The 25,616-nt window shown below is 42.1% G+C and overlaps 1 protein-coding gene across 2 annotated transcripts in view; it reads left to right on the forward strand.

Moving 5' to 3' along the window:
* The first annotated feature begins 413 nt into the window (after positions 1–413).
* Positions 414–25,616, forward strand: part of sowah (sosondowah) — a 28,489-nt gene continuing 3,286 nt past the window's right edge. The window contains exons 1-7 of one of the 2 annotated variants that reach the window (XR_010575367.1): positions 414–572; positions 2,120–2,658; positions 3,824–3,961; positions 6,358–6,381; positions 6,439–6,540; positions 21,283–21,817; positions 21,883–22,505. Coding sequence is in view for 1 of the 2 variants with exons in the window: in XM_065492052.1 (XP_065348124.1) it covers positions 446–572; positions 2,120–2,658; positions 3,824–3,961; positions 6,358–6,381; positions 6,439–6,540 (930 nt within the window). In the remaining variant the exon portion in view is untranslated. Of the gene's footprint in view, positions 573–2,119; positions 2,659–3,823; positions 3,962–6,357; positions 6,382–6,438; positions 6,541–21,282; positions 21,818–21,882; positions 22,506–25,616 lie in introns of those variants that run through there. The other variant, XM_065492052.1, reaches the window with a different exon arrangement.

The raw sequence follows: 25,616 nt of genomic DNA on the forward strand, positions 1-25,616 counted from the left end.
CGTAGATTATTTTGGATACCAAATTTTTGTGTTTACCACAAACAGAGTCAAAGTTACAAATCGCCGTAAACATCACCTTTTTCAAAAATCTCAAATTTTGAACCCCCGTAAAATGGGCAATTTTTGGAATTTTCACCTAATATTTTAGGGTTCAACTTAGGTCCCCTAGGGCAACATCTCCACCGAATTTTATCAAAATCTGAAGACCACTTGCCAAGGGGGGTGTCACTTGATTTAGATCCTTCCCAATAAATAAAGGAAAATCATTGATTGGTGTTATTTTTTAATTCAGTGATTTTATGAAAGCAAAATCATACACTATAATTTTACTCATAAGTAGTGTGTGCAGGGATTGAAGCTAAGGTGGTGTTAGTTTGGCACGAAGCTCTTCCGAGAGGTTGGCAACACTGGCAATCCACAGGTGTTTGTTGTGTAGTTTGCAATCATGGCGGCTCCGGAGGAGCTGTCAATGTTATCAATTCGCAAGTTTATGCTCTCCAGGGGCGGAACGGTGACCAACCATGAGCTCGTGCGCCACTTCAAATACTTCCTCACCAACGAGGAGTCGAAAGGTATTTGATTTTCTGCCCGCCGATCACATCTTTCTGCCTCACGCGTCCGCTAAACACGCTTGTTTTGTTTGTTTACATCGCCTTGGAGCAAGTTGTTCTCTGCAATTCAACGTGGACTTTGCGCCCTTTGACTCTCCAGAGACACCTTTTACCCTTTCCTACGAGTCTTTATTACTTAAAACTTGAGTTAAATGAGGTTTACTGGTATTATGAAAGTTTATTACGTTATATAAATCTGTGAGTTGTGTTCTTGACTCGATTCTCTTAAAAAATTATTTAGAGCATAACGGTGCACAAAGCGAGGGGACAAGAACGTATGATACGTACATTATAATCATACATTTGAAAATCTATCTCGAAATTTTATAAAAAATATATGAGCTATATTTTTGACGTACATAATCAAAGTGTCAGGAGAATGATTAAGTTTGTGAGAATGATCACCTGACCTCTTTATACTGTGAAAGATAAAAGACAAGCTTTTACTCCAATAGCTTCAATGCACATTGACATTGCTGGTTTAAGGCTCTTTGTTTTCCTCTCTCACAAAAAATGACACTTACTTAACTGTTAAGTTAACAACTTGTGTTTCCCCTTTAGTAAACCCTCAGCCCCTCATTTAGATGCTCAAAACGCGAAGATATTCTTGCATACCGAAAGGAGCAAATATTTTATTTTTGAAGTTGCCAAAATTTGATTAATTTCATAAGAAAAAAGCATTGAAAAAGTCACATTTTTTCGTATATTTGGGAAATTTGAATTTGAATTTTGAAAAATGTAACTATTTCGCCCCAAATTTAGATTATAATAATTATTACACTAGTTACACGTATTTTACAGTCAGACTTGATAACTAAGTGATTCCTTCTGAACAGTTATGTGAATATGAGGGGGTTGAAATCAACCCTAACCCCCAGGGGTGAGTTTTGGTTAATTATTAAATTTCGCTGTATTTGACCGTATTTGGTGTCGTTCCCTATGAATCCCGCCCGAAAAAAATCAAATCTGAAGTCATATTTACGTTTAACTTGCTTCCTCTACAGTGACCTAGCTGAAGCTTTTGGATCACTTTGGGCTGCATTCGGCATCATTTTTCAAGCTCGTGGAAACAAAAATCATTTACAAAAATTGTATGCAAAATCAGTTGCAAGTGGAAACCAGATTTTAGCAAAGTTATTACATTTGAATTTTATTCTCACCTCATCTCAATCTATCCAGCAGCGGAAATAAATCAAATTATCTAGTTGACTGGCATTGCTCTAGCCACTTTAAAAGCACACAGCTATTTTTTCCAAAAACCTTACGATTCAATTCAAGAGATCAGTAATGTCTTAAGGGCAAAGACTTAAATGCCATTCCTGAATTGCAGAGTGCCTATCAATTTGGGTTGAATAATTTATCTGCTAACTCCCACTTTTTTGCTAAACATCTCGACAAGCATGGAATTTTTTGCAATTTAAATTAAATTGATTTCTTGCAAAAAAATGCAATACAAAAATAACTCGTTTTGACAATTGCAGTACAAAAATATCGGTAATTTGTTTCAGTTCATGCCAAAATGTATTTCAAGGAGTACGTGAACACGTTAGCACACATAAGCAAAAACGAACATGGTGAAAAGTACCTGACCCTGAAGCCGCGCTACCAGGGCCCAATAGAGTCCGCGGGATTTGGGTCGCCAGCAGGGGGCCCGGTCCGGAACTTGGGACCCTCGTCACCCAGCCCGTCGTTCAGTGGCTCCCTGCTTTCGGTTTCTGCCCTGTCGCAGGAGAACCTGATGGAGTCGCCGGGCCGGGTGCCGCCGCCCTACCGGCCGCCGCCACCCCCGGCCTTATCGCCGCGAAGCAGCCCTAGTTGCCCACCCCCGTACATCGGGCCACCGCCTGCCTACCGCGTAGTCGAGGGCCAGGAAGCTGAGAACGGGGGCCTGCCGCCTCCGCCGGTACCCCCACGCAGGCGCAGCAGCGATAAGGGCTTTGGCAGCAAGGAGAATTTGCTGCAGCCGGTGCCTGAGGTGCCAATGGAGGTCGTCCTCAGGCCTAAAACTCAAGGACAAGAGACGGCCAGGGAGCAACCCCAAAAAAGGGTGGGTAACTCTTTTCAAGCCCGGTGAGCTCATAGCTTACGGGATTTGCTGAGCAGATGTTAAAAAAACTAAAAAATAATTATTGTTGAAAGAAAAATTATCAAATAGTACTACTCACCGCTGATTTGGAAACTGGAAACCAAATTAGATTTTAGGGAACAAATGTCTTACAAAGCCGTATACTGTTACTATTTCAAACATGGCCTCGTCAGCAGTAAATTACCTGTAAAACAAAATTAACTGCTGCAGTTATTAATTTATTTTTAAACTAGACTTACATATCATGAGAAAAAAATCTCCTATTTGACTTGCTGATTACTCCAATTTTTTTTTACAATTTACAAGAGCTGCATTTTTGCTTTTTATAATCATCAAATAATATGAATAAAATTCATAAGCTATAAATATATTATCATTTTTATAATAAAAGCTGACCTAATTATTATTTATTTTCTACGTTCTACTTTCACTTCAAAACATATCAAGTTAATTACTCTTGTGTTGATATTTTTATCTTAAAATATCCGAGCTATGCTTTAAATAAATAGAATATTCCAAGAAGAAAAATTCAGTGCAACGCAACTAATGAAAGAATCAAGACAGCTCTTATGTATGTGTGATAATCTCATTAGCCTCACTTAATCCACTGCGTGCTGCACTTGTTCTGATTCCGAAGTCAATATTTTCGTCCAGTATAATTTTGGCCGGTGACCATCCCAGTACACGTCAGTGCCACGGTCTGAGATATACACATATTTGCAATCGTGGAGCGGAAATTGTTCATTTTTCCCGTTTGTCTTTTTCATAGTGCGGGTGAGTACACACACATGCAATAAATTAGCTTCTCCCCCAATAACTGCTGGCCGTGTATCGTGTGAGTGGCGAAAAAAGACTAAATTTTTCAGCGGCATCATCGTTCCCCCGTTTTAATTCATGCGCGCGAATTTTTCATCTCGCGTGTCATGTAGCTCGCCGGTCATCTCGCCGCACGCCCAACTCTTGTATGTAACGGCCGCCCTTTTTTTATTTTTATTTCAAATACAACTTTTTATTACCTTCGCTCATCATGTAGGGCGACAATTTATGGCGCTTGATATTATGTTTTTTTTTTGTACTTTCATTCACGCGTGTGTTTAATATTTTTGGACCCGTTTATGGTCGGCAGGAGAGTGCGTCGTCCGTGGAAAAAGAGCCTGAAGCCAAAATCAGCGTCAAAGAGCGCACGCAGAAGTTCAACAGGATGGCTTCGGAAGGGGACATGAGACAAGTTTTGCAACAGGTCAACAAGAAGAAGGTTGACAAGGTAAGGAGTAATTTCTATATTTAGTTTGCAGTTATAAAGCACTAGCAGACCGTCATTTTAGGATGCAGACATTCAATGCCATACAAATAAAGAAATTAAAAATACTGCAAAAGTTGGGATGAATTCAATTATAAAATGAGTTGAAGTTACGTCAATCCAGATGTTTAATTTGTGTGCTTCAATCTGTCTAAACAAAATTTACCTCTTCCACTTACTTTGTAAATTTACAAAAAATGTACATATTGATTTGGCTTCAAGGAACACAACATTTAAATTTGTAAAGGTGATGTCAGGTTGATATTTCCTCCTCGTGCTGGCTCACAGGGGCGTCGGATTTTTAAAGCACACGGATATTTCTTTCACCAGTTCATTATACATTATACGTCAACACACAAAGCTATTATTAAATATTATTAACAGTTGATCTAATAATCCCAAAAATAAGCTTTGGAGTTCTAATTTATAGCCACGAAGAAAACGCTAACGCTACAATTTTTGTTTTATTTTCAAACTTCAATTGCCGAGTACAAAGCAGGGATCGATCATTTTGGTCGATCGGAGAGAGGATGACTTTGCTAATCATCGCGCGTGTCATTTTCGAATAACGCACAGTCATTGATTAGACACGGAGAAAAACCAACAGACAGACAGCTCATTAAACCCCCAGAGACAAGACGCAAAACAAATTGCCTCGTCTCGTCCGTCCACGCGGCGCGTTATTAATTTCTCCAGCGCATAAAATTAATTCTTCCGCGCACACATATCGAAATGGAAATCTCGGTGTCATCTCGATTTCTGATTAATTAATTTCTGGGCCGCGTTTTTTCTCCAATCAATCAGTTTAAAAATGCGGGAGAGCGGCTCGAAATAATTTCAATGCTCGTCGGAGGCGCCATCGGCTGATAAAAATCGGTGCATAATATTATTGTGGAGTAATTTGTGGACGCAGCGGGATAAAACAAACAGAGATGAAGCTCCCATGACTTGGCAAATACCTCAAGACGAGCGAGCAAACACCCTAAAACATGATAGCTCGGAAATTAGCCTTCACGAAAGTGAGCCAAAACACCTATATAAAATAATTTCTTTCTCTCTCGCTCCTCTCCAATCGTGTTCGCATGTTTCTCTCTTCAAAAAATAAGGAGGGACGCATACTCTCCGTGGAATGATGGATGAATTAATTAAATATACAACCGCACACACAATAAGTTTGGTTCCCCTTTTTGCAGACAAGATTCGCTGCAATCTTGGGTGTAAACTTTAGCTGGTTTGTTGCGAGAGAAGTTTCTTGAACCACAGCAACTTCCAAGCAGCTGTTACCTCCTCTTTATATAAAATTTCTTGCATTAACAATTCCAACTAGACGGCAAGAGAAGAGAGAGAGAACTGAAATAATTTGCACAAGACGCGACAACTACTATATAACCGACCCTTCCTCAGAGAACTGCGTTCCGACCAATTAACTTGTCCTTGCTGTGATTTCTTCTCGGGTTGGAGGAATTTGTCGTAACAAATTCCTTATAACTAAAATATTTAAATTATTACTGTTTGGAAAAATCTTAATGGCTTCCGCATTTTACATTTATACCCTAGTCCGTTTAATAAAACTAGCTATATATACGCAAATGAATCACCAAGGAATTTTCCGCAATTACTATTTATGAAAGATCAATCTTATTTGAATTACTTATAGTGCATTTGTTTATTTCATGGTTAGTGGAATTCAATTAAACTGGATTGTTTATATCTATTAACCTCACTGTGTCGCTTATTGTTAATTATGTCAGGAATCATTAGCTACAGATAAAGAGCGGTAAAATATTTTCGCTCGGCTGATTTTTCCGTCGATTAAATTCTTTCATATTGGCGCCTTGTAGGTGCGTGCGAGAGTGATGAGACAATTTATTGCACTTCTTACCCCTGTCACAACTGATTTGCTTGGCATTGTCTAGCGCACAATGCTATCGCACCGTTTCGATCAGCTTCCTCCTCTATTGTTTGTCAAAGCAAATGCGCTGCATTCACTTTTGATGCAGAAAAAGCAAGCCACGTACATTACACTAGAAATCAATCAATTGCACCCGCGGGGGGCTCAAGCTTCGTGTGGCTAGTTAGAATAATTAGATCAGCCATTGTTTCCACTCTCGGAAATATTTCATCCCAGCCACGAGGCCGTTGCGTCAGAATCAAGAGTCAATCCCGCTGGGGTCCTTTTTGTTTCAATATCTTGAGCAATGCGTTCGTTGCTCCAAGATTAATGTCTCTTGCGTTGGAAATCACTTCAAAAGGGGTGCTTAATGGAAAAGGTTTGAAATGAGTAGTAGATCGTTTAGACGACTCAAAAGTCATAAGGTATTTGAATATTATTTTCAGCTAGATTTTAATTTTGATTTCAGGCCGACGAGGAAGAAACTAGGCCTGTGAGTATACTCCTACCGTTTCTGGCTTGGCCATTGAAATAATTTTTGCGTAATCAGCTGGACCAGAAAGACCGTGAGTGGCTGATAAAGGCCTCGCAGGTGGACTACCAGGCGCTGGCAAAGTTGGCCGTGGAAAAACCCAAGCTGGTGCATCTGACCGTGAGTAAACAAAGACCTTTGTGGCCGATTTCGTGTTTCGGGTGTTTTCTGAGAGGATGAAAAAGCAGGGGCGAATAATGGGCCACGTACGCATATTCGTACATTGGCTGGCTCTTTTCTCTCTCTCTCTCTCTCTCTCTCTCTCTCTCTCTCTCGTTTCAGCGTTGTCAGCCGCTGTTTATTTGCATGTTAGATATTGTGTTTCATAATCTGACAACAAACAACACGCGGCGTTATTATTTAGGAACAAAGCGCGGTAGCCAACCAACGCCAGCGTTTGCCCATTATTTTCATCCGCGCGCACAAAGCCGAGCAAAGAGCGAGAGCCATCCAGCCGCCGTTTTGTCCCTTTTCAATAACCCTTGGCTGCCGCAGCCGCCGCGATAATAATGCCCACTTAACATGCTTACATTTCGAGAGCCGCGCGCTTGTTTTTCACCGTCCATAAGTCACTCGTGTGGCTCCTCTTGGCTCGATCCACTTTTTCGAGGGCTTATTATTATAATTAAGGGAGTCGCGTGCTGCCGACCACTTGAGTTTTGGAAATATGTGCTGACTCGCCTTATGAACGGCTGCTGCATTTGCAACAGATTGTCTCACATTTGTAGCCTGCTCTCACGTCAATCGAGAATTGATTCAAGCGGAAGTCCTCTGTGAACATAGCTTTTCCTTTCTATATTCGACGCTTAAGTTATGGTCTTTTTAACCAATATGTTCTTAATCCTTGAAACTCTAAGCATTGCCACAGGATTTATTCATGTATAAATATTAATTTTTTTACTTAAAATCGGATCATTTTTCTATGACTTGCCCGTAATTTCTTAGTCAGGGAAATATATAGCTTTTATCCAGATTTGGAAATGTTTGATAAGAAACAAATCCACTAACCTTTAATTAGGTCAAAGTTCTACAATCCAGTCTGTCCCCATGGACAGATTGAATGCAGACAGACAGTTGCAATTGAGGCTTGAGTTTGATTTAAGCTATCAAAATACATGTCCATTGGGAATCTATGGAATTTGCATCCACTTGCATGAGATGGGTGTTTAAAATTTTTGGATGAAAGTATTTGACGTCAAACACTGTTCTGCGACAAGATCAGCCGCACCTCGAGGGATGGGCAGAAAGTTGGCGCATTCGGTGCTGGTATAATTGAATATGTGCATTTGCGAGCAGCTAGAGCAAACGTTCATACATCCATGCAGAGAGCCCACGCCCGAAATACACACACGCTCGCTCGCTCGCACTCAATTTTCAGCCACGCATAGCGGCAGCCGGGCGAGCGAGGGAGAGGATTTGGGTGTTGTAGAATTATAACTAGAGGGATGATAGTTTAGTCGGATGGTTTAATTAATCCATGCTCGTGCGGTCCTATTTCTGCACCTCCCACCGCGCCGGCCGGCTCTGCTGCATGTATTTTACGTGTATGTACGTGCGCTGGATGTGTGTGGTGGTGTGTGGGGAGATCTATTCGAGAGTGCATGCATATTCAGCACTCGCTCGCACGCCCCAAAGGCAGACAGCCGTGGCTAGGCAGAGGGTGCAGATTACAGCACTCGTGCAGCGTTAATCCCTGGGCAGGCAGGCCGGCAGAGCGAGGCTGCTGCATCCGAATGGAGCCCGGCGCCGAAATTTACTACACGTGACGCATATCATTAACTGCCGACAGAGTTATTTCGAAATCGCTGGCCCCTCGCACTGGCATCGCTAATTGGGGGTGCGATAAACTATGAAACGGACCCAAGGGCTGATTGCGAAAATTTTGTATTGGCTTGCTGTGAATTTTGATCACTACACAGTTCGACAAGACAGAAATTAAGTTTGCTTCGCATTTATATTCAATTCAAAATATTTTTCCATTATTGCGAAATATTTACCGGTGCGTGATTTTGAAATACGGCAAAAAAATACAATTAAAAAAGCCAATTACAGCAATGCATTAAAAAGACGTTAAAAATAAATTACTAGCTTTGTTGTGACTGTCGGAAAATACTTTCAGATAATTTCGAAAGCTTTAATTCCAATTTGGAGTAATAATTTTCCCACAACAGCATCTTTGGATGGCTATCTCCGCTTTTCACTTGCTCCTCATTATAATAAAGGGCCAAGCTGCGGCAGAGTGCACCCGACAGCGGCATTTCGTCGATGATGTAGTTGATTACAATGTAATAATATAAGCATACACACTCCATAATAGGGCTAACAAGCTCTAACAGTAGCCGAAACCACGTTCCACGTATATACGTATATTTGTTTAAAAAGAAAACCCTGCTTCGTGCATGTCTGTCAGCCGCGTGAGTCGAGACGCGAGTTGTAAAACACCGCGGGGATCTGCTGATAATTAAAAATATAATTTATCGCTACCTTTGGTTATTTATTGCACCTGAGTTGCTGCTGCTAGTGCTCGATTTGATTCATAACCGCTGATCACGAGAGATATTTTGAATTGGCTAATTTTTGTGAATGGGACGCCCGTTCTTCGTATACGCTTGCCGAGATTGGAATATTGTGTTGAGCCCCAAACGCGACGCTTTCTTTTCAAATTCCTTGAAGTACTTACAGTTTTCTCAATTTGATAAATTGAAATATTTTTATGATTTTTGCTGCGAGGAAATTCAAAATCAGCAATGTGGAAAATATCTTTAAATCAGTCGATAATTGTTGAGAGTAATATAATTTGAATTTCTGATAATTTTACTAATATATGAATGCTAAAATTCCCTTCAAATCAAAGCAAACTGCAAATATTTTTTATTTGATACACTTTTTAATAAGGGAGGTATATAGTTTTACGATTCATTAACTCGGGTTGGGACGATAACAAAAAACCCTCAACGCTCAACTTCTCATTTTCTTTGGTCAGAACAGAGGCGTTGAAATATCCAAGATTTGAATCTGCGGCTTCCGAGCTGGGAATGCACTGATTGGCTAGCAATTTAAAAAAGCTGCTGCGACAGTTTTATGGACGCGCCAGTTTTTATTTCGTACCGTCCAGAATTTATAATCCAGCCGCTGCGATGTGTCTTTCCTCTTTGTTTTACGCTTTTGTCTGCTGCCTCTGTATTTTCCTACTGCACGCCTGCCGAAAAATAGAAATAAAATACGGCAGCTCACCTCGCTGGAATTAAATTGGTTTTAAAACGGTCCTTTTCCTCCTAGCCAATAATAAATTAACGATTATCTTCTTTAGTTGGGTCCGCACCCAAATCTAAAGAAAACCGAATTTATGGCGCTGCTGGTAATGAATTAACTTAATTTTACGACCAATTTAAACAAATAATTAGCATTCCGGCGCGCAACCCATGTTAACAAGTGGTGTAGATTTTTCTAATTATTATAAATAACAATTTTTCTTGCTAACAAGGACAAGGGCTGCTGGCTGTTGGACCGCGCGCGGTAGCCGCTGCTTGTTCGACACGACGCTGCCTCTGAAATATTATTCGGCTTGGTAGCCGCGCCGCTTGTAATGAGCCGGCCCTTAATCATCTCAGCCTCGATATAAAGAATATTCCCTGACAGCCCCTTAATGAGCAGGCCAAGCTACCGCGGACACCACTGCTTTAATAACCGCGAGCTGCTGCCAAAATATTAATCATTCCCTTGAGTAAGCGAGCCCGAGCAGACCTTTTTACGTTATTGCGCCCGGGTCTCTATGATTTTCATCTCTACGAAAACCTTCCTGCTTTGTCGTAAACTGCATCGAACGTCACTCAAGCGGGGACGAAGACCTGGCTGGCGCCACCCCTGCTCACGCAATTCGATCTTTGTCAGTCTTTCCCCCTCGACTCATTTTTGGTCAACCGAGTTTTTTGTTGTTTCAATCTTAAAAAACTGAAATCGATGAGTTACAAAATCGAGACGTTATAACGATTTGTTTATGTTTTCCACTTGAGTTGAGTGTCGAGTGCTCGGCAAAAGCAATCCCAGCACTTGAATTGTATATAGATAGACAGAAGTTGTTTTTTCGAATGCGGCGAATCACCGTTTCTCGAGGGGCGAGCCAGGCTGGGTCTCTCGTAAATAATTTCCAGCACCAGGTTGATCTAGATAAGGTGGACAGTTTTAACAAGAGGTGTCTGCCGATAACATCTCGCGGGTCTCATAAATATGAGCTAGGTCCCGAAGTGATCAGGTCAAGGCGCCAATCGTCCGCGCACTCAAAACACTAACTCGTCTAATTTTCCGGTACGCAAGCAAAGTCTTGAAATTCATCTTTTATAGCCCGCTGGACTTAATTTCGCCATGCTTGCTTGTTCGCTGATTGTGCGCGCGCGTTACATCTTTACGACGCACGCCTTTTATGAATGGCGAGCGATTTTTTTACTGCGCACAGTAAATTACCTCGCGCGTCGCAAGAGAGGAAACCGCTTTTTATTGGCTGATATCAAGCAGTCCCATCTTTCCTTGGACGATTCCGCACCCACACCTTTTCCCCCTCAATGAATGGCCGTTTCCTGTCTCCTTCCACAAATTCACATTAGCATTAGCTCGAACCTTATGCATTCCCGCTTGGAATGAAACGAAACTAAGAATGGCTCGTCCCTCAAAATAGACTTTCGAGGAAATCTGATGGATCCCAGCATCTTTGAAACTTCACACGCGCAGAGACAGTTATTTTTCGGGCGTCATGTGCGTGCTGTGACTGAGTGGACTCGTCGATATTTAATTCTGATGTTCTCCAGCAGACATATCTCTCGGCCGATGATAGATGAGGGCATGTTGAGCGTTTGTTTGGATGTCACTAATGATGCGGCTCTAACCCCAATTATGTTTCGTCGCTCATGTCACAATTTAAATATGAGAGCCTTGGGTGGTCCGTGCATGTCCAAGAAGTGTCCATTTGCGCGCGAAAATAAAAAAATAAAAATGTTAAGAATTAGAAACGATCAGGTCTGGAGCGGTGGCGAAAATGTTCTTACTGTGCATGCGTGACGAAAGTGGAACCGAAAATATCCATCCGCTAGCTGCCGTTGGCGATATTAAAAAGCGGTGGCAATATTTCACGCCGCGAGCCGCGCTGGCTTATTTTGAATTATTGCGACTGAAAATGTTATTAAAAGAAATAAATCGTGCACGCCGCAGCGCTTTAATAACGCGCGCGGACTACGATGAGTTGTGTTTATTTTGGAAAACTAATTATAAAAGCGTAATATATTTCAAACAACGGCTTCGATCGCTTTCTCGCTTGCTAATGATGTTTATTTACAACGTGTACTGCCTTTTCAATCACCAAACGCTTTTCTCCGCGATGATCTGCGGCTGCTGCTGGAATTAATAAGCCGACGCTGTGTGTGTTCTTCTTTTCTGCTATTAATTAACAGCCGCCAGCAATTGTATGAAGAGTTTCGCCAGCCCATAACAATTTGGATTTATTTATTGGCTTATTACTGGAGTCAAGAGGTCGTATTTCATTTGCTTCCCGCTCTTCTGCGCCGTAAGTTTTCTTCTCCGCGCACCAAACTCATGCTTTTTCCGTAAATTTCAGCGCAGGTGCCGAAACACGACGCACTCCATAAACGTGTACTTGGATAATTTCAATTTCGCTTTTGAATGCGCTCAAGCACGACAGGATTCTACCGTGCCGAGTGAGTTTAATTTTTGCGCCACGTTTTGGCAATCGTATTCACGTTACCGTTTTTATTTTTTCATTCGTGACTGCTAATGTGGGGAGCATTGTTCGACCGCGTCCATTTCCTGGCCGTGTTCTCGTTGCACATTATTGCCAAATTAATAATACAAAAACACACATATTTAATTGCTGAAACATTGCACTCGCCCGTGCACCAATTCATTAATTCCGAATTACAACAGGCAGACGGTCGGTGGATATCACCACCTGCTGTATACAGGCTAGCGGATGAAAAATGTTTCCCTTGTCCAAGCAATGAAATTGGGTTGTTTTTTTCGTTGGGTTCTTCTTCTATTCTATTCACGCGTCATAGTCTGTGAGCATGGCGCCGAGAAAATCAAGGGATATGGCCGATTTATTTCTGCCAAACAAGAGGGGAAAAGATTCCATTACAGCCACGTGCGGTGTTAGAACATCTGATACAATACTGCTGGACAACCGATCAGTTGCTGACTCATTTTTCCTTCAGCCTGCATCGCCTTTGTCACTATTCCGTCCAATTTCAAAACAAACTGACAGTGGGTATTTCCTCAGAAAAAACCAAATGTTCTCTTTTCAGAAATTTAACATAAACATTACGTTACGTCTTGAATATTCAATTTGGTCTTTAACCATTAACCATGAATATACCGCAATTTTATCAATTAGCAAGGCGACGCTAAAAAGAGCTTGGCACAAAATGCGGGTCAGCTGGTGGTGCTAAAATTTGTCGACATTTTGTTAGAACCACGCCAAATTAATAACATGAGCACCGTGCGGTTCCACATCCTAATTTTATATCACTCTTAATTTAGTTTACAAGCGCCCTTGTTCGAGCACATGTTACCAATTTAGTTTCACGCACTCAAAAATGAGGAGGACACGGCATTAAAAGACAAGAGCTGCCTCGCTCGCAACACGCGTCGCTCCTTCGTGTTTTCTTTCCTACGCTTCTCATTTCGTGGGCCAGTCATCGCCGAGGAAAAATCCTATTTTCTCTTAAACAATCTGCGACGCATTTTCAACGATTTAACTTCCTACATTGGTGTATCTTGTCAGGAAAGTATTAGAGCTCTTTTCCTCTCTTCTGGAGGAGAGGAAGAGACAAATTTTATATCGGAGACAAGCCGCCGCGGAGCTATTAATAATTTTGGTCCCTGTGACCCTTTCGTGACTTTTCGAGTGAGGTTAAGTGCCGGGGTTAGGGAAACACAACAACAACGGCATGTTTCGAGTGCAAGAGACAAATTAGAGCCGCACACTTCCCATCGAGCTTTGGCTGCTGAGCGATTTTTCCTGCCCGTCTTTTTTCTTTTCACGGCGCCGATTCCTCCCAACAGAGGTTATGAATGAACTTGGAGGCTGTCCAACAGACGTTTATTAACAGCTCGAATATTTTGAAGTGCGCGCTCGTTTAATGGATGCGTAAAACACATCTGAGGTCGTAAATTACGCGACTTCAGGACCACATCACTGCTGATCCAGCTGATCAAAGCGAGAGAAATGGGTTTGTGGCCGCCATAAAAACGACACTTTAAAGATCATTTCATAAACTTAGTTTATATTCATCCACGACGTTTCGTATTTAACTACAATAAATTACTGCTATGGTTATATTTTTATACCTATCTGTTTTGATGTGTCTTTATCGTTATTCAAGCATCACAATCACAGAAAACATGTGATTTGGCAAAACACATATGCGTAAAGAGGATAAATATGGTAAATATAGAAAATGCTGTGTTACTTGTGTTATTTGAATGTGAGGATGTATGAGGTAAAGCTACCCTGCTGATCCGCGATAAAACTAAATTTAAGTCTAAAGAATGGTTTATTTTTTGAAAAATTCTGCTCAAACCGTTAAAAAGTCGAAATAACCGGGTTAGTATAGGGAGTACAGTTTCCTTTAAAAACCGTCTTTGGAACCATTCAGTGGATTGAAAAACTTCAATCAATCAAACAATTTTTTTTCTAGAAATACAAATATTTGACGAAAGCAGAAAAAAAGATTAATCTCATGGTCATGCATTCCTGAGACTAATCAGTCAGCCGATCGCAATCGCTTAGCTCCAAAATCCTCCTATCTATACAGCTGATTTCCTTTTCTATACCATTGATAACTGCTGTTGTAGATCTTCTCTTTAATTTTCTTGAACCTATGACGCAAAACGATAAGCTATTTTTTACTTGTGCCTTGGGTTGACGTTTATATGGTCCAGGGGATTCCATTTTTCTCGCGATGCTTTGTGATACTTGCCCGGAGTTAGTCAGGCGAGTGTCGCATTTCAGGCAGACGACTAGCATTTTACAACCCTGGCGCCATCCCTTACTGGAGCCAGACGGCAGGATATAAGTGGCCTGCTGCAAGCGGTGGAAATATCATAAAATGGGCCCAATTAGCTGGCGTTCACATAGCATATATCCAGATGAGCGAAATTGGACGCGACAGCAGAGCTCGGCAATAAAACTAACGCGCCACCCCCGGCGAAAAACTTCCTGTTTGGCGCCTCGGGCCCAAACGCAAACCCCTCGGAGGCAATTTTTCGTGCATTACTTCCGAGGTGATTTCAACTTTTTTGTTTTGCTTTGTACCATGCGTGTATCGAGCGCGCTGTTATTTTTCCTCCCACCGCGCTGATGCACTTTTGCCGCGGTCCGATCGGACATCAAAAGATAATAAATGTAAAGTGCGTGTAGGGCGAACTGTCATTTTTTTGTTGCAGCCGTGTTTGTGTGTAAAATCCTAATTAATGCCGTGCCGCGAGTAACGAACGGTGTTATTGCATTTTTATTTCCGATTGAACATGTCGTTCGCGTGGATATTTACACAGACGAAAAGTGCGTGTTTTTATGCGGTGTGGTCGTTCAGGGGGTGGACTAGTGATCATTTTTCCATTAGCTAAGCTCATTAGGCGCAACGTGAATTTGATTGTGTTGACCTGTGAGTCTGGATTTTCTTTGAAATGAAAATAAGTTGAAGCTCTATAAAATAACACACATGAAATTCTTAAAACACAGACTGATTCAAGATCTTCTTTGAAACTTGCTCAAAATCAATCATCTGCAATTTTATTTATAAACTATAAACTCGACACGTCTGTGCAAGAAGTATGTATAGCAGTTAATTACGAGTGACTTGAGAGACTTTGTACTTTGTGCGCCGGCATTCAAGTCACTGGTCGCTAATTTAACTCCGCTGGTGCGCGGCATCGTTTTGTTTATTGAGCCGATCGAAAGGTCACTCGTCGGTGTACACAACGCAGCTGCGCTGAGTGGTCGTGATAAATTCGATTATCCAAAGCAGTGGAGTGCGAACAACAATTAAATTATTGCCCAATGAGATGCGCTCGCGAGAGCAAGACAAAAATATGGCCCGTGTCGGCGATTTGTAAACAGCGTTCGCCCTCACCTCTTGCATGCTTGACGCTTGTTGCTGCACTTGAGCAATATAAAATAGTAATACTCCGCCGCGCCGGGACGAGCCAGCGAGCGAGTGCATCCTCTCAATCCTCTGCGGTGTGAGCGCGAGGAGCTCTAAATCTTGGCACTCACGTCGCACTCGGAATGCTTCGACGGCGATAAAAGCGGATTTATGACCGCGCTCTTGATCCAATTCCCTATATTAATTAGTGCGCGAGCGAGCTAGCGAGCGTGTGTGTATTTATTTGCTTTACGGGTGGTTTCGCCGGCTCCTGGCGCGCCAGCCCATTTGCGCCATCTTAATTGGGACATGAGGGATGAGATTAGTCACTCTTAATTTGAGACAAAGCGCTATTGTGTTCGACTGTGCGGGCATGTCCTAATTGACCTCTCGTTTTCTCTTTCTAAAACTACAGCCTTGTTCACAGATTCACTGCATTCTAGAATTTTGATTTTTTTATATATTGCGGTGGCAATTTACTTATTGCTCTGTGACCAGAAATTTTGTTTTCTTCTACATAAAATACCAAACACAAATCCTTGCTAACAACTAACAAGAATTGGCGTCCGGACTCGTCACCAATCAAGTGCCAAAAATGCCACACGCGGGCGAAGAATGTAATGAGTTTTGTGAGTCGAGTCGACAAGGGTCGGTTATACCGCTGATGATAAATCGAGGCAGATGCACATCTCGCACGAAGACGATTTTGATCTCGTCGCAGAAGAGAGGGTGAAAAACGAGGAAATCGCGCGTTATTAAAGAAGCGCGCGCGGCTCAGCAGCAATCCCAATTACGCCCGACCAGATTATGACATGTGTAAGAGCTTGTTAAGTACGGTAGCCCCCCTTGATACATATATAAAGTGTGACAAGGCTTGGCGCCGAACCCAGCAGCCAGCAAACCAGCAGCAGCCACAAGGCGCCGCGCCCAATTAGTTGCCAAAACCTTTTCCCGGCGCACGATTTATTAGGGTGCTTCCTTGTGTCAACCCCCACCGCCCACCCCCTAGCTTCAAATGTCGTCATACTTGGGATTATGGATTTAAGTCTACACGCTGCTAATTATTGTCTTTCGACTTGACGCACCATGACGAATGTCTTCAGGACGGGCACGAAATCAGAGGATATTTTTTTCTTTGGATTCAAACTTGCTTTTACGATTAATTTTTCGATCATTGTACCAAAATTGAAACGATTTTTTTTCATCTTGGAATAAAAATTTGATTTCAATTCATGGAGAAAATTCTAAACAATTTTTATAATTTTTCTATTTTATATATATTAGACTTTTGTGTCATGAAGTTATGGATATGTTACATTGCACTGGAAGACCTGTTCAGCGGCACAGTTTCCTTCCCTTTGTCAGGCATTTTTAAGTATGATTTTGTTGGATTTTTGGTTTGAACGCCATAAAGGTTATATCGACCGAGAACAAACGCCTCTGAGCAATCTGAGGCATGAAAGTTATATTTTAACTTGCCCCATCGCATCTAGGGTGTTAACAATTCCTGAGATGAGTTATGAGAGTGTTGAAACAACCAGAACCTAATCTTTAAACAACTTTTGAAAGTGTGCACGTTGTCACTATTCTATCAACAAGTTAAGAATGAAAAATTTTGATTTTACTACTGTCAAACGCACATTTCAATAAAAATTGCATGTAGTTAAAGTGATAATTTCCATCCAAAGGAATATTTTCCTTCACCCGCGACCACATTTTCATTTTATCGCCGGCACCTGGCGTGCCTTTGCTGGCGTGTCATTTATTGATTTGTCTCATATTTTAAGGTGCCCCGCGGGCTCGCCCTACAGAAATTACGGCCTGTTTTCTATTTCTCGGAGAGTTTGTTTGACAAAACGCGTGGGAGGCGGCTATAAATTTCACGGCGTGGAATTATTCATCAGGGTGGTTTCGAATGAATAAGGATTCCGAAGCGAGCTGGCGGGGGAGTGTAAATATAAATTCGGCCGGGAAATATTTATGCGATCTGGGCGCGCAGTTGAAAAGTTAATGTATCTGTTTGTTTTGGGGACGCTCTGGCGAGAGAAGAGTAATGCGTGCGCACAGCCACTCTATATTTCAGTTCTACACCTGTTCCTCGGCGGGCTGATCCGCGCCGCGACGCCAGCACACGCAGTCACTCAAAATACCAGTGCTTTGTCTCGGCGGCTCACTCAGAAAAACGTACCGAAATTTATTAGACAGCTCGACAAAGGAGGCGAATTTGTTTTGAATTAAACGCAATTTGTTTCATTATCTCCGCGCGGAATGCTTTTTGCTTTTCGAGTTTCATTAGCTCTTGTATTTTATACTTCTTCCCCGTGCCCACATTATATGCAAATGAGTGAGCAGAAGAGGCTGGAGAAAAATCAGAAAACGCGGCCTGTTCTCGGCACGATCTAATCGGCCCCGAGATCTTTCTCTCGGTAGGGACTCGGTCAGGCTGACTGACTGAGAAACGTTATCGAGCGTGTAAAGGTGTCGTGATGGACGAACTGGAAGGCTTTCGGTGACGCTGAGTAGTGACCCCGGTCCGCGTTTCTCTATATACGTACCCAGCTGCACGTAAAAGAAAATTTCACTCTCGTGTTAACTTTTAAGCTTTCGGCTCAAGAAGGGCTGAGTAATATTTTGGTTCGTTCCGAACTAATTTTATATTATGCATTATAAATTTCAATTAATTTTGGGTGTGCTTACGAAAAATGTGTTCGTTTTTATCAAATTCTGCAATCAAACGGCGAATTTCCTTCCCTGCCCGTTTACCCTTCGTTCTGCGAGTTTTCAATGAATGAAATATTATTCAACCTGGGCGGTCCCCAGCGTTCTTTCAGCCCAACATGTACTCAAGTGGGTGTTTGCTAATGCGACTGCATCAAAATAACGTTTGCCAGTCTCAGCCAGCCGGAGATACGGGATCTCAAGTCTCATTTTCAAGTCGTGCTCGCCGAAAATTGTGCAAATCATCCGGCTCGCATTAAAAATTATTTCCAGGCAGCCCAAATAAACAAATCGCGGGCAGCTGCGGATGTTTATTTATTTTTTTGCCGTCGGTGAAATTCATTAAGGCGTTTATTGGGACGGCACTCCCTCATCAGAAATCTCTGCTCAGGCAGCCAGTTGGTCTCAGAAGAGTCATTAAGCCGGTCCACACCTTTCAGCTCGTATTAAATGGGAAGTTTGAAACAAAAAAGCTGCATGACAGAAGGGCTGGTCGCTTAATTTATAAGTCATTGATGCGGCATCGCGGGATATTAGCCGCGGCCAAACAAAGTATAAATCACGGCAATTAATGCGACGCTTGATCCGCGCGCTGCAGACAAAACCTGAATAAAAAAAGGGACGTTAGTCCGAGGCGAGAGAGTTAGACACTTCTTTTTAAACGAGACGCGTTTGCTTCCAAATGATGGGAAAACATAAAAGACCTTTAAACCGACTCCTTTGTTTGGTTTGTCTCGGAGGAAACATTTACTACACATTGATTTAATTTAACGACAGTGCCTTAGAAATATGGTACCAAGCTCTGAATCCGCCAAGCAGAGCAAATAAATAATATTTTTCTTTGATTCATTTTGCATAAGTTCATAAAAATTTCAACTAAAGTTCTTGCGAAATTACTTGATTAAATTTCACTTTCAAAGCATTTTATTTTCATAACGAATACATAATATGATTGAGTGGATAAATAAACAAGTTAAAAATTTTTAACTCACAACTTCTCGTGTTTGAAGACGGTGGAGTTTTATTTCACCGCGGGAATATCCATTAGGCGAAATAACAGTTTATTTACCGCTCAGACGAGAATTAGTGCGAGGGGGCCGAAAGCGTTAAATTTATTTGACAATTTCTCGCGAAAGAAACATGATCAGCGAGCAAGTAGGATGGAAACTCAAGTGTTGACGGCGGTCTGGGTGCGAGAGAGCGAGCGAGTGGCCTGATGAATTTATTACAACAACATTTGGTCGCGTTTTGCATCATTAAGTGCGCGGCGAAAAGTGAGACAGGCTAAATCTGCCCGCCGAGTGACATAATTGGGGAGCAGCAAATGGGGTTTGTCGCTGAAGCCCACCTTTGCCGAAGCGAGGGAGAGAGAAGTTAAAGAAATTATTTATTATTAAATGCGCTTGATCCAGATGAGCTGACACGTAATGAGCGCGCCACTATTTACGAGCTGATAAGAAATAGTGCGGTCATAATTCAGCGCGCAGATCGTCTGTTAACAGGCGCTGTTAGCACTCCCTCGCTTGCACTTTTCGGTTATTTTCGGTGTATAGGGTGCTATTAATCAGAGAAGCAACTTAAAGTCATGGCATGTGGTGTTGTCTCTACAAGACGGGGAATTTTTTGTTCTGTTCATTATATAGAACTATAAATTGCAAACCCAGTACTGCGCTGTCTCAAATGTAAAATTAGTTTTCTGTAATTGATGAATTAATCATCATCATTCACAAGGATTAAAATTAATTCTCTGTAGCGAAAAAATCCTTAGTTTGAAATTTTTTACCTGCTTTAAAAATGCATTTAAATAAACCTTCAATATTTTTGCTACTCATTATTGTGTATACAGTTCAGAACGGTTCTTCTCTTGAATTCATTCTGGCATAGCAATTTAAATGTATGTAAAATAATTACCGAGCAGTTCATTAATATTCATCATCCATCCTTCGTCTTGCCGGCGCGTTACATTTTTATTATTGTGAAAAAAATTTGAATTCAATTTCTCCGGCTGAAATACACTACGACGAAGCGCAATAAACCCTTTTTCCTCTCTGCCTCGTAATCAGAGGCTGTAAAAAGAAGTAGGAGCACTCGCTTATGATAATAAATATTTACTTTCCTGCCGCCGCCGTGGTCATTAGCAAATAAAGACCGGAAATGATAGCTCTTAATTATGCATCAGGTGTAATTAAATTTGTATTAAATTACTGCGGGACATAGTTTTTCGTCATTTATTACTTGTTATACACACTTTTAAACACGTGGCCCAGATCGGATCGCGGGTATGCAAATCACCCGGCCGCCGGACAAAGCACAAAAAATGGCAAAATCTGCATTTCGTGCCTAATATTTCATTTGGGCCCCAACAACCGTTTAAAATATATAAGCATGTTAAATATATTTAAGTCAATATTTAATTATTCCGTACCGAGTGATCGATGGGACATCGGAGCCATGCTACACGTGTCATTACACAAAGCAGCAAATTGCTTGACAATTAAAGCACGCAAATTAATCGCGTTAGAGTCAAGGAGACAGAATGTATCTGCTGATGTGCGTTGCGCTGGTTTTATTGCCTAGGCTGCGTTATAAACATGATTTTTAATCGCTGTTCTCGTCCGTGTTGGTACACGGCGAATGCATGTGTTATAATTTTATTCCGACTAACTTGGAAATTAAGTTATCACTGGCGGGAATCGGCTCGTGTCATCGAGTGCTGTGTTCTCCCCGACGAGCAATTAATATTTGAGCTCGCCTGCGTTTCCATGCAACGCGCTCGGCCTCTGCTGCGAAATAAATGGCGAGTGGTTTGTGCAAATGCCGCTAATTTATTAATCCAGCCGCTCTCCTCCGTATCGTACCAAGATTGTATTTCATGTGACGGGCGAGACGATAATGTAAAATTTTGTTTCTCGCCGGCATATTTGTCACCACACTTCAAAAAAGACGCAAAAAGCAATTAATGAAAAGCGCTTTCCTCCTTTCTTGACCGCAACAGTAATTCCGTGACCATGAGAATTCGACGCAGCGGAAAAAACGCGATGAAACAAAGGGCCGAATCGATTTCCACCTCGAATCATCTCTACTCAATCAGAAGAGCAGCGGCGGTAAATTAGTGATTACACAGCTTTCGCTATTGTGCTCGGCGATGCGCCGCTTGCTCCAGTGTCAACCGCTATCGTCGCCGATCGTCAAATCGAAAGGGAATATCTCGGTGCAAGCACAATCGGACCGCGACCAGGAAGATTCGGTCAGGCAAAAATAAATTGCTCATTTGAGCGAGGGCAAAGTCTTTAAAAGAAGCTCGCCAGCTGCTCGGCACAGACACTCCTGAGAAAATGCTGGTGGCGTGCAGTGTGGTGCTGCTGCAACTGCAGCTGAGCCTGGCTCTCAACATGCTGGCCTCGGACGAGATCAACGACGTCTTGCGCGTGCAGGCCATGAGCCAGGGTGTCTTCGGACGCAGGCTCAGCCTGATGCGCCACGACGTCCTCGAGACCGCAGAGTCTGCGACACCACCAGAGATTTTCCAGGTTCGTTAATTCCATTAATTTGTTTTTTTTTCTGTCAGAATCGTCAAGTCCTGGTTTTCCGATAGGTTGTCGCAGGCATACCTCAGAACGGGCTCGGAAATCCGGTTGCATCTGAAATTCTGAAAAACTACGGGAAGGCGAGCAAGAAGAAGAGTTCGGTGTATAAGAAGCCGTTGGTGAAAACGCCGAGCGGTTCATACACGCCCGAGCTTCTCGAATGTGACAACAGTGACCAGACGTCCGAGTCGAGCCAGGTCTCCATTACGGAAATTATTCCCACGGCGGAGCAGAATGCTAAACGAAAACGGTCGAGTGAATCAAGCAAACTCATTGATAGGCGCCGCGCAAACATCATCAGGAGCTTGAAAAAAGATTCTGCGTCAACATCCACTTCAAAACCATATGTTTCCACTGTTGACGAAAGTCTTGTGGCTCGAGATAATGACAATGTCGATTCAAGTTTGTCTAGATTGGAAGATGCAGAGGATGATAAAAATGATAATATTGAAGAAGATGACACTGGTGCTAATTTCGACAGTGAAGTACCCTCAGAAATCATAAAAACAGTGCACTTTCACAGATCTGTAATAAGCCATTCGGTTTTCCCTGGAGAATAAAAAACAAAAACTTTTTCATACCATTTTTTGTAATTATATTTTTGAAATAAAATATGCATTCGCCATTTTTTCACTAGAGCATAGAGAATTTTTCTATTCTACTTGAATTGATATTATTTATGAGGTTCCTTTTCGCCTAATTAAATTTGTTAAATATTTTTGCACGACCCTCTATTTATTCAGAAAGTTATGCTACGCTTGCTTAATTTGTTGGCTAAATAGTTATGTGCCAGGAATAGCGTTGCACACTCTTCTTTAGTGATCAACAAGAACCAAAATAATTATCGTCATAATGCCGAGGCCGCTATCAGCAAGCTAAATTTGGCGCCAGACTCGTGCACAACAAATCAAGGCGATGTTTGCGCAAATTATTTACCAGTCTCATTCGAATGTTTGAATGCTCATTAGCGGGATTATCAGTGGAAATTTCCAATGTGTGGCGAGTGCTAAGTTCAATTTGTCTTTTTGCGCTATTAAAACTTCAATCAAACGTGCCAAAACTCTCGCCTGGCCGGCTTGATTTTGCCGTTCGCCAGGAGGAACACAACGCAGCCCATCAATTAATTTCTGAGGCCCACCAGCTTCGATGCGTGTGTAAAAAAGGCTGTTTGCAGATTATTATTTTGAATTAATAAACGCCGTCGTAATTGAATAGCTGACAGCCGCGCCACTGCCTTAGCCCGGATTCGTCGTCGTGCGTCATTATCGTCATCATCATTATTATTTATAAATTATTAACGCGCAAGGCGGCTGCAAAGTGGACCGCGAGGGCAGGGCAGCAACATCGACAACACCACAAAAAAAGGAAGCTCGTTACTTTCTCGGCCAGCAAGGTGCAGCTTTAATCGGCTAATAATGCTCTGGTTTGCGGTCGAATAAATAAAACTGATGAATTGCCAGTTCGTCGAGGGGAGTTTTCCAGCGGAAGGAAAATAAAATTAGTGGCGGCGTGTGAGGGCCGCGGGATAAACAAACAAGGCCTGAATGCAACCCTCTTAATTAGAGCTATGATAAATATTTTCCAACCACGCAAAGGGGTGATGATTTCTTTCTTTCTGTCCGTCGTCGTCGGCCCTGCCACTAAATTACGCCGAGCATTTTGATATATATACGCGCTCACCCTCTCGGCGAGCCGAGGAGACAACCCTAAGCTCCCCAATTAGCCTTCCTCGAATAATGAACATGTTTCATGTGGCACAATAGAATAGAGCAAGAGACTTTGCATCATTTCATTCTAGCTCGCAGGCATCCTTTTGTTCTCTCTCTCTCGCATTCTCCGCACACACACGGGAGAGCGGAGAAGTTTCCCATATACCAAACGATGCTAAGGATGTGCTGCTGCTGTACTTTTCGCCTAATATGCCGCGCGTGCGACATGGCAACGCACTCCCGGATTTGCCTTCCGAACGAGGGCCAAAAAGTTTGTGGTAAACCGTATTAAATTTGCAATTCCTTCTCCTTTTCCTAAGCGCATTTCCTCTCACACTATCGTCTCAAAAACGGATACTAAATTCGTATTTACACGCAACGAATTTGTTTTCTGAATTTTCACAACAAACATTGGGAAATTAAAGTTACGTTCGTGACATCGGATTTAAGGATTTGCTTTCATAATTTGCTGGAATCTCAACAAAATGAGAAATTTTAGTTTTAATATTTCTGAAACAATATATTCAACGTATGGCTTGAGGATGAACATCAAACCACTCTCCATTTTTATATCTTGAAGAATTGCTTGAACGTTAATTTTATTTGAAAAATAATAGAAATAACTAAATAAATCATGCTCAAGTTTTGTTTTAACAACTTGATGATCTTCTAAAAATTTCCTCATTTAAACTATCATCAAATCTGGTCATTAAAATAAGTACTCTCACTCTCTAATTATAGAAGATATAAAATTTAGAGTAAATGCAGAATGCGAGAGACAATGATTGCATATTTAAAGGAAGCGTCAAAGAGATAAAAATGAAGAGATCGTTAATTACCGCGAGCGGTATATACACGGGCGAGATTATCGGGGTAATTAGCGGAGGAAAACATGATAAATAACACTCGCTTTTGTACACGTTTTATCAGAGTGTCTGCTGTTTTTGCGTCGGTTTTCGTTGGCGAGAAGAGAAAGAGGCTGCGCTGCATCTCGGTGGCAAACGCAAGCAGACGCGATCGAGAGTCGGTGCACCCGCTAATTGCGGCCCTGCTCCGATTGGCCGATAATTATAAAAAGCAGGGAGAAGACGGACGGTTCGCCATGCTAATGAGGCAGTGTTTTTATTCGCTCTCTCGGCGATAATGCTTCGTCGTTTTATTTTCGCTGCTCGGCCGAGGCGAATTCCTCCTGCCTCAATCGTGAGAAAAGCCGGAGATAGATAAAAGTGCGATTGAGCGTGCGTTTCCAGCACTCGCATCTCGAACCTGAAAATCCAATCAATTGGCCGCGCGTCCGAAGAAAATATGCGTTAGCATTATTTACGGCCGGGCGTTGTAATAACAAATTATTATTTGGAAGCGCGCGGCTTGCACTGCAGAAGCAGCACCGGCAGTCAAATAGCTAATTAAAAATAAAAGTTATGGCCTTTAGCGAGTGGCGCAGTAATTTAAAAGTCCAAACGAAACAAATCACACGAGCAGACTGCTGCTGCTGTTGCTGCTTCTTATTTAGACGCGGATTAATGTCGCGCGCTTTTGTGACTTATGGCCGTAAAAAGCTCCTGAGTTACCCGCCACTCGATATTTTACTTTGCGCCTACGCTCCTGTCACGCGCCATTTGAATTTCGAACACACTCTCAACATTTTTTGCTACAGGCGTGACATATATACTAGCTCTGTCTGCCACTCTTGATTTTGTGCGGCAATCTCCTGATTTTGAAGACCAAAGTTTCTTTCCCTCTATGCAAGATCATCGACATTAATATGCAAATTTAAACGGAGGATTTAAGATCAGATTCAGTAATGAGGCATGGAAAGAGTGAAGAATTTCAACGACCTCATAAAAGCGGCTCTCGCGGGAGTGAAAATTGGCGAAACTGTTCCTCAGCGCGGCAGATCGCTACTTAAGTTAACACCCTTGTAGAAGACGAGGCATCAGTCATATCAAGAGCACGACTTTTTGGCCCCGGGCCAGTAGCCGACACACAAATCTGCTCTCGCTATACAGAGTCCAGAATTTGCCGTTTTCAGT

The sequence above is a fragment of the Cloeon dipterum genome, chromosome 4 (genome assembly GCF_949628265.1).
Source record: "Cloeon dipterum chromosome 4, ieCloDipt1.1, whole genome shotgun sequence".
In the NCBI taxonomy this organism is placed as follows: Eukaryota; Metazoa; Arthropoda; class Insecta; order Ephemeroptera; family Baetidae; genus Cloeon; species Cloeon dipterum.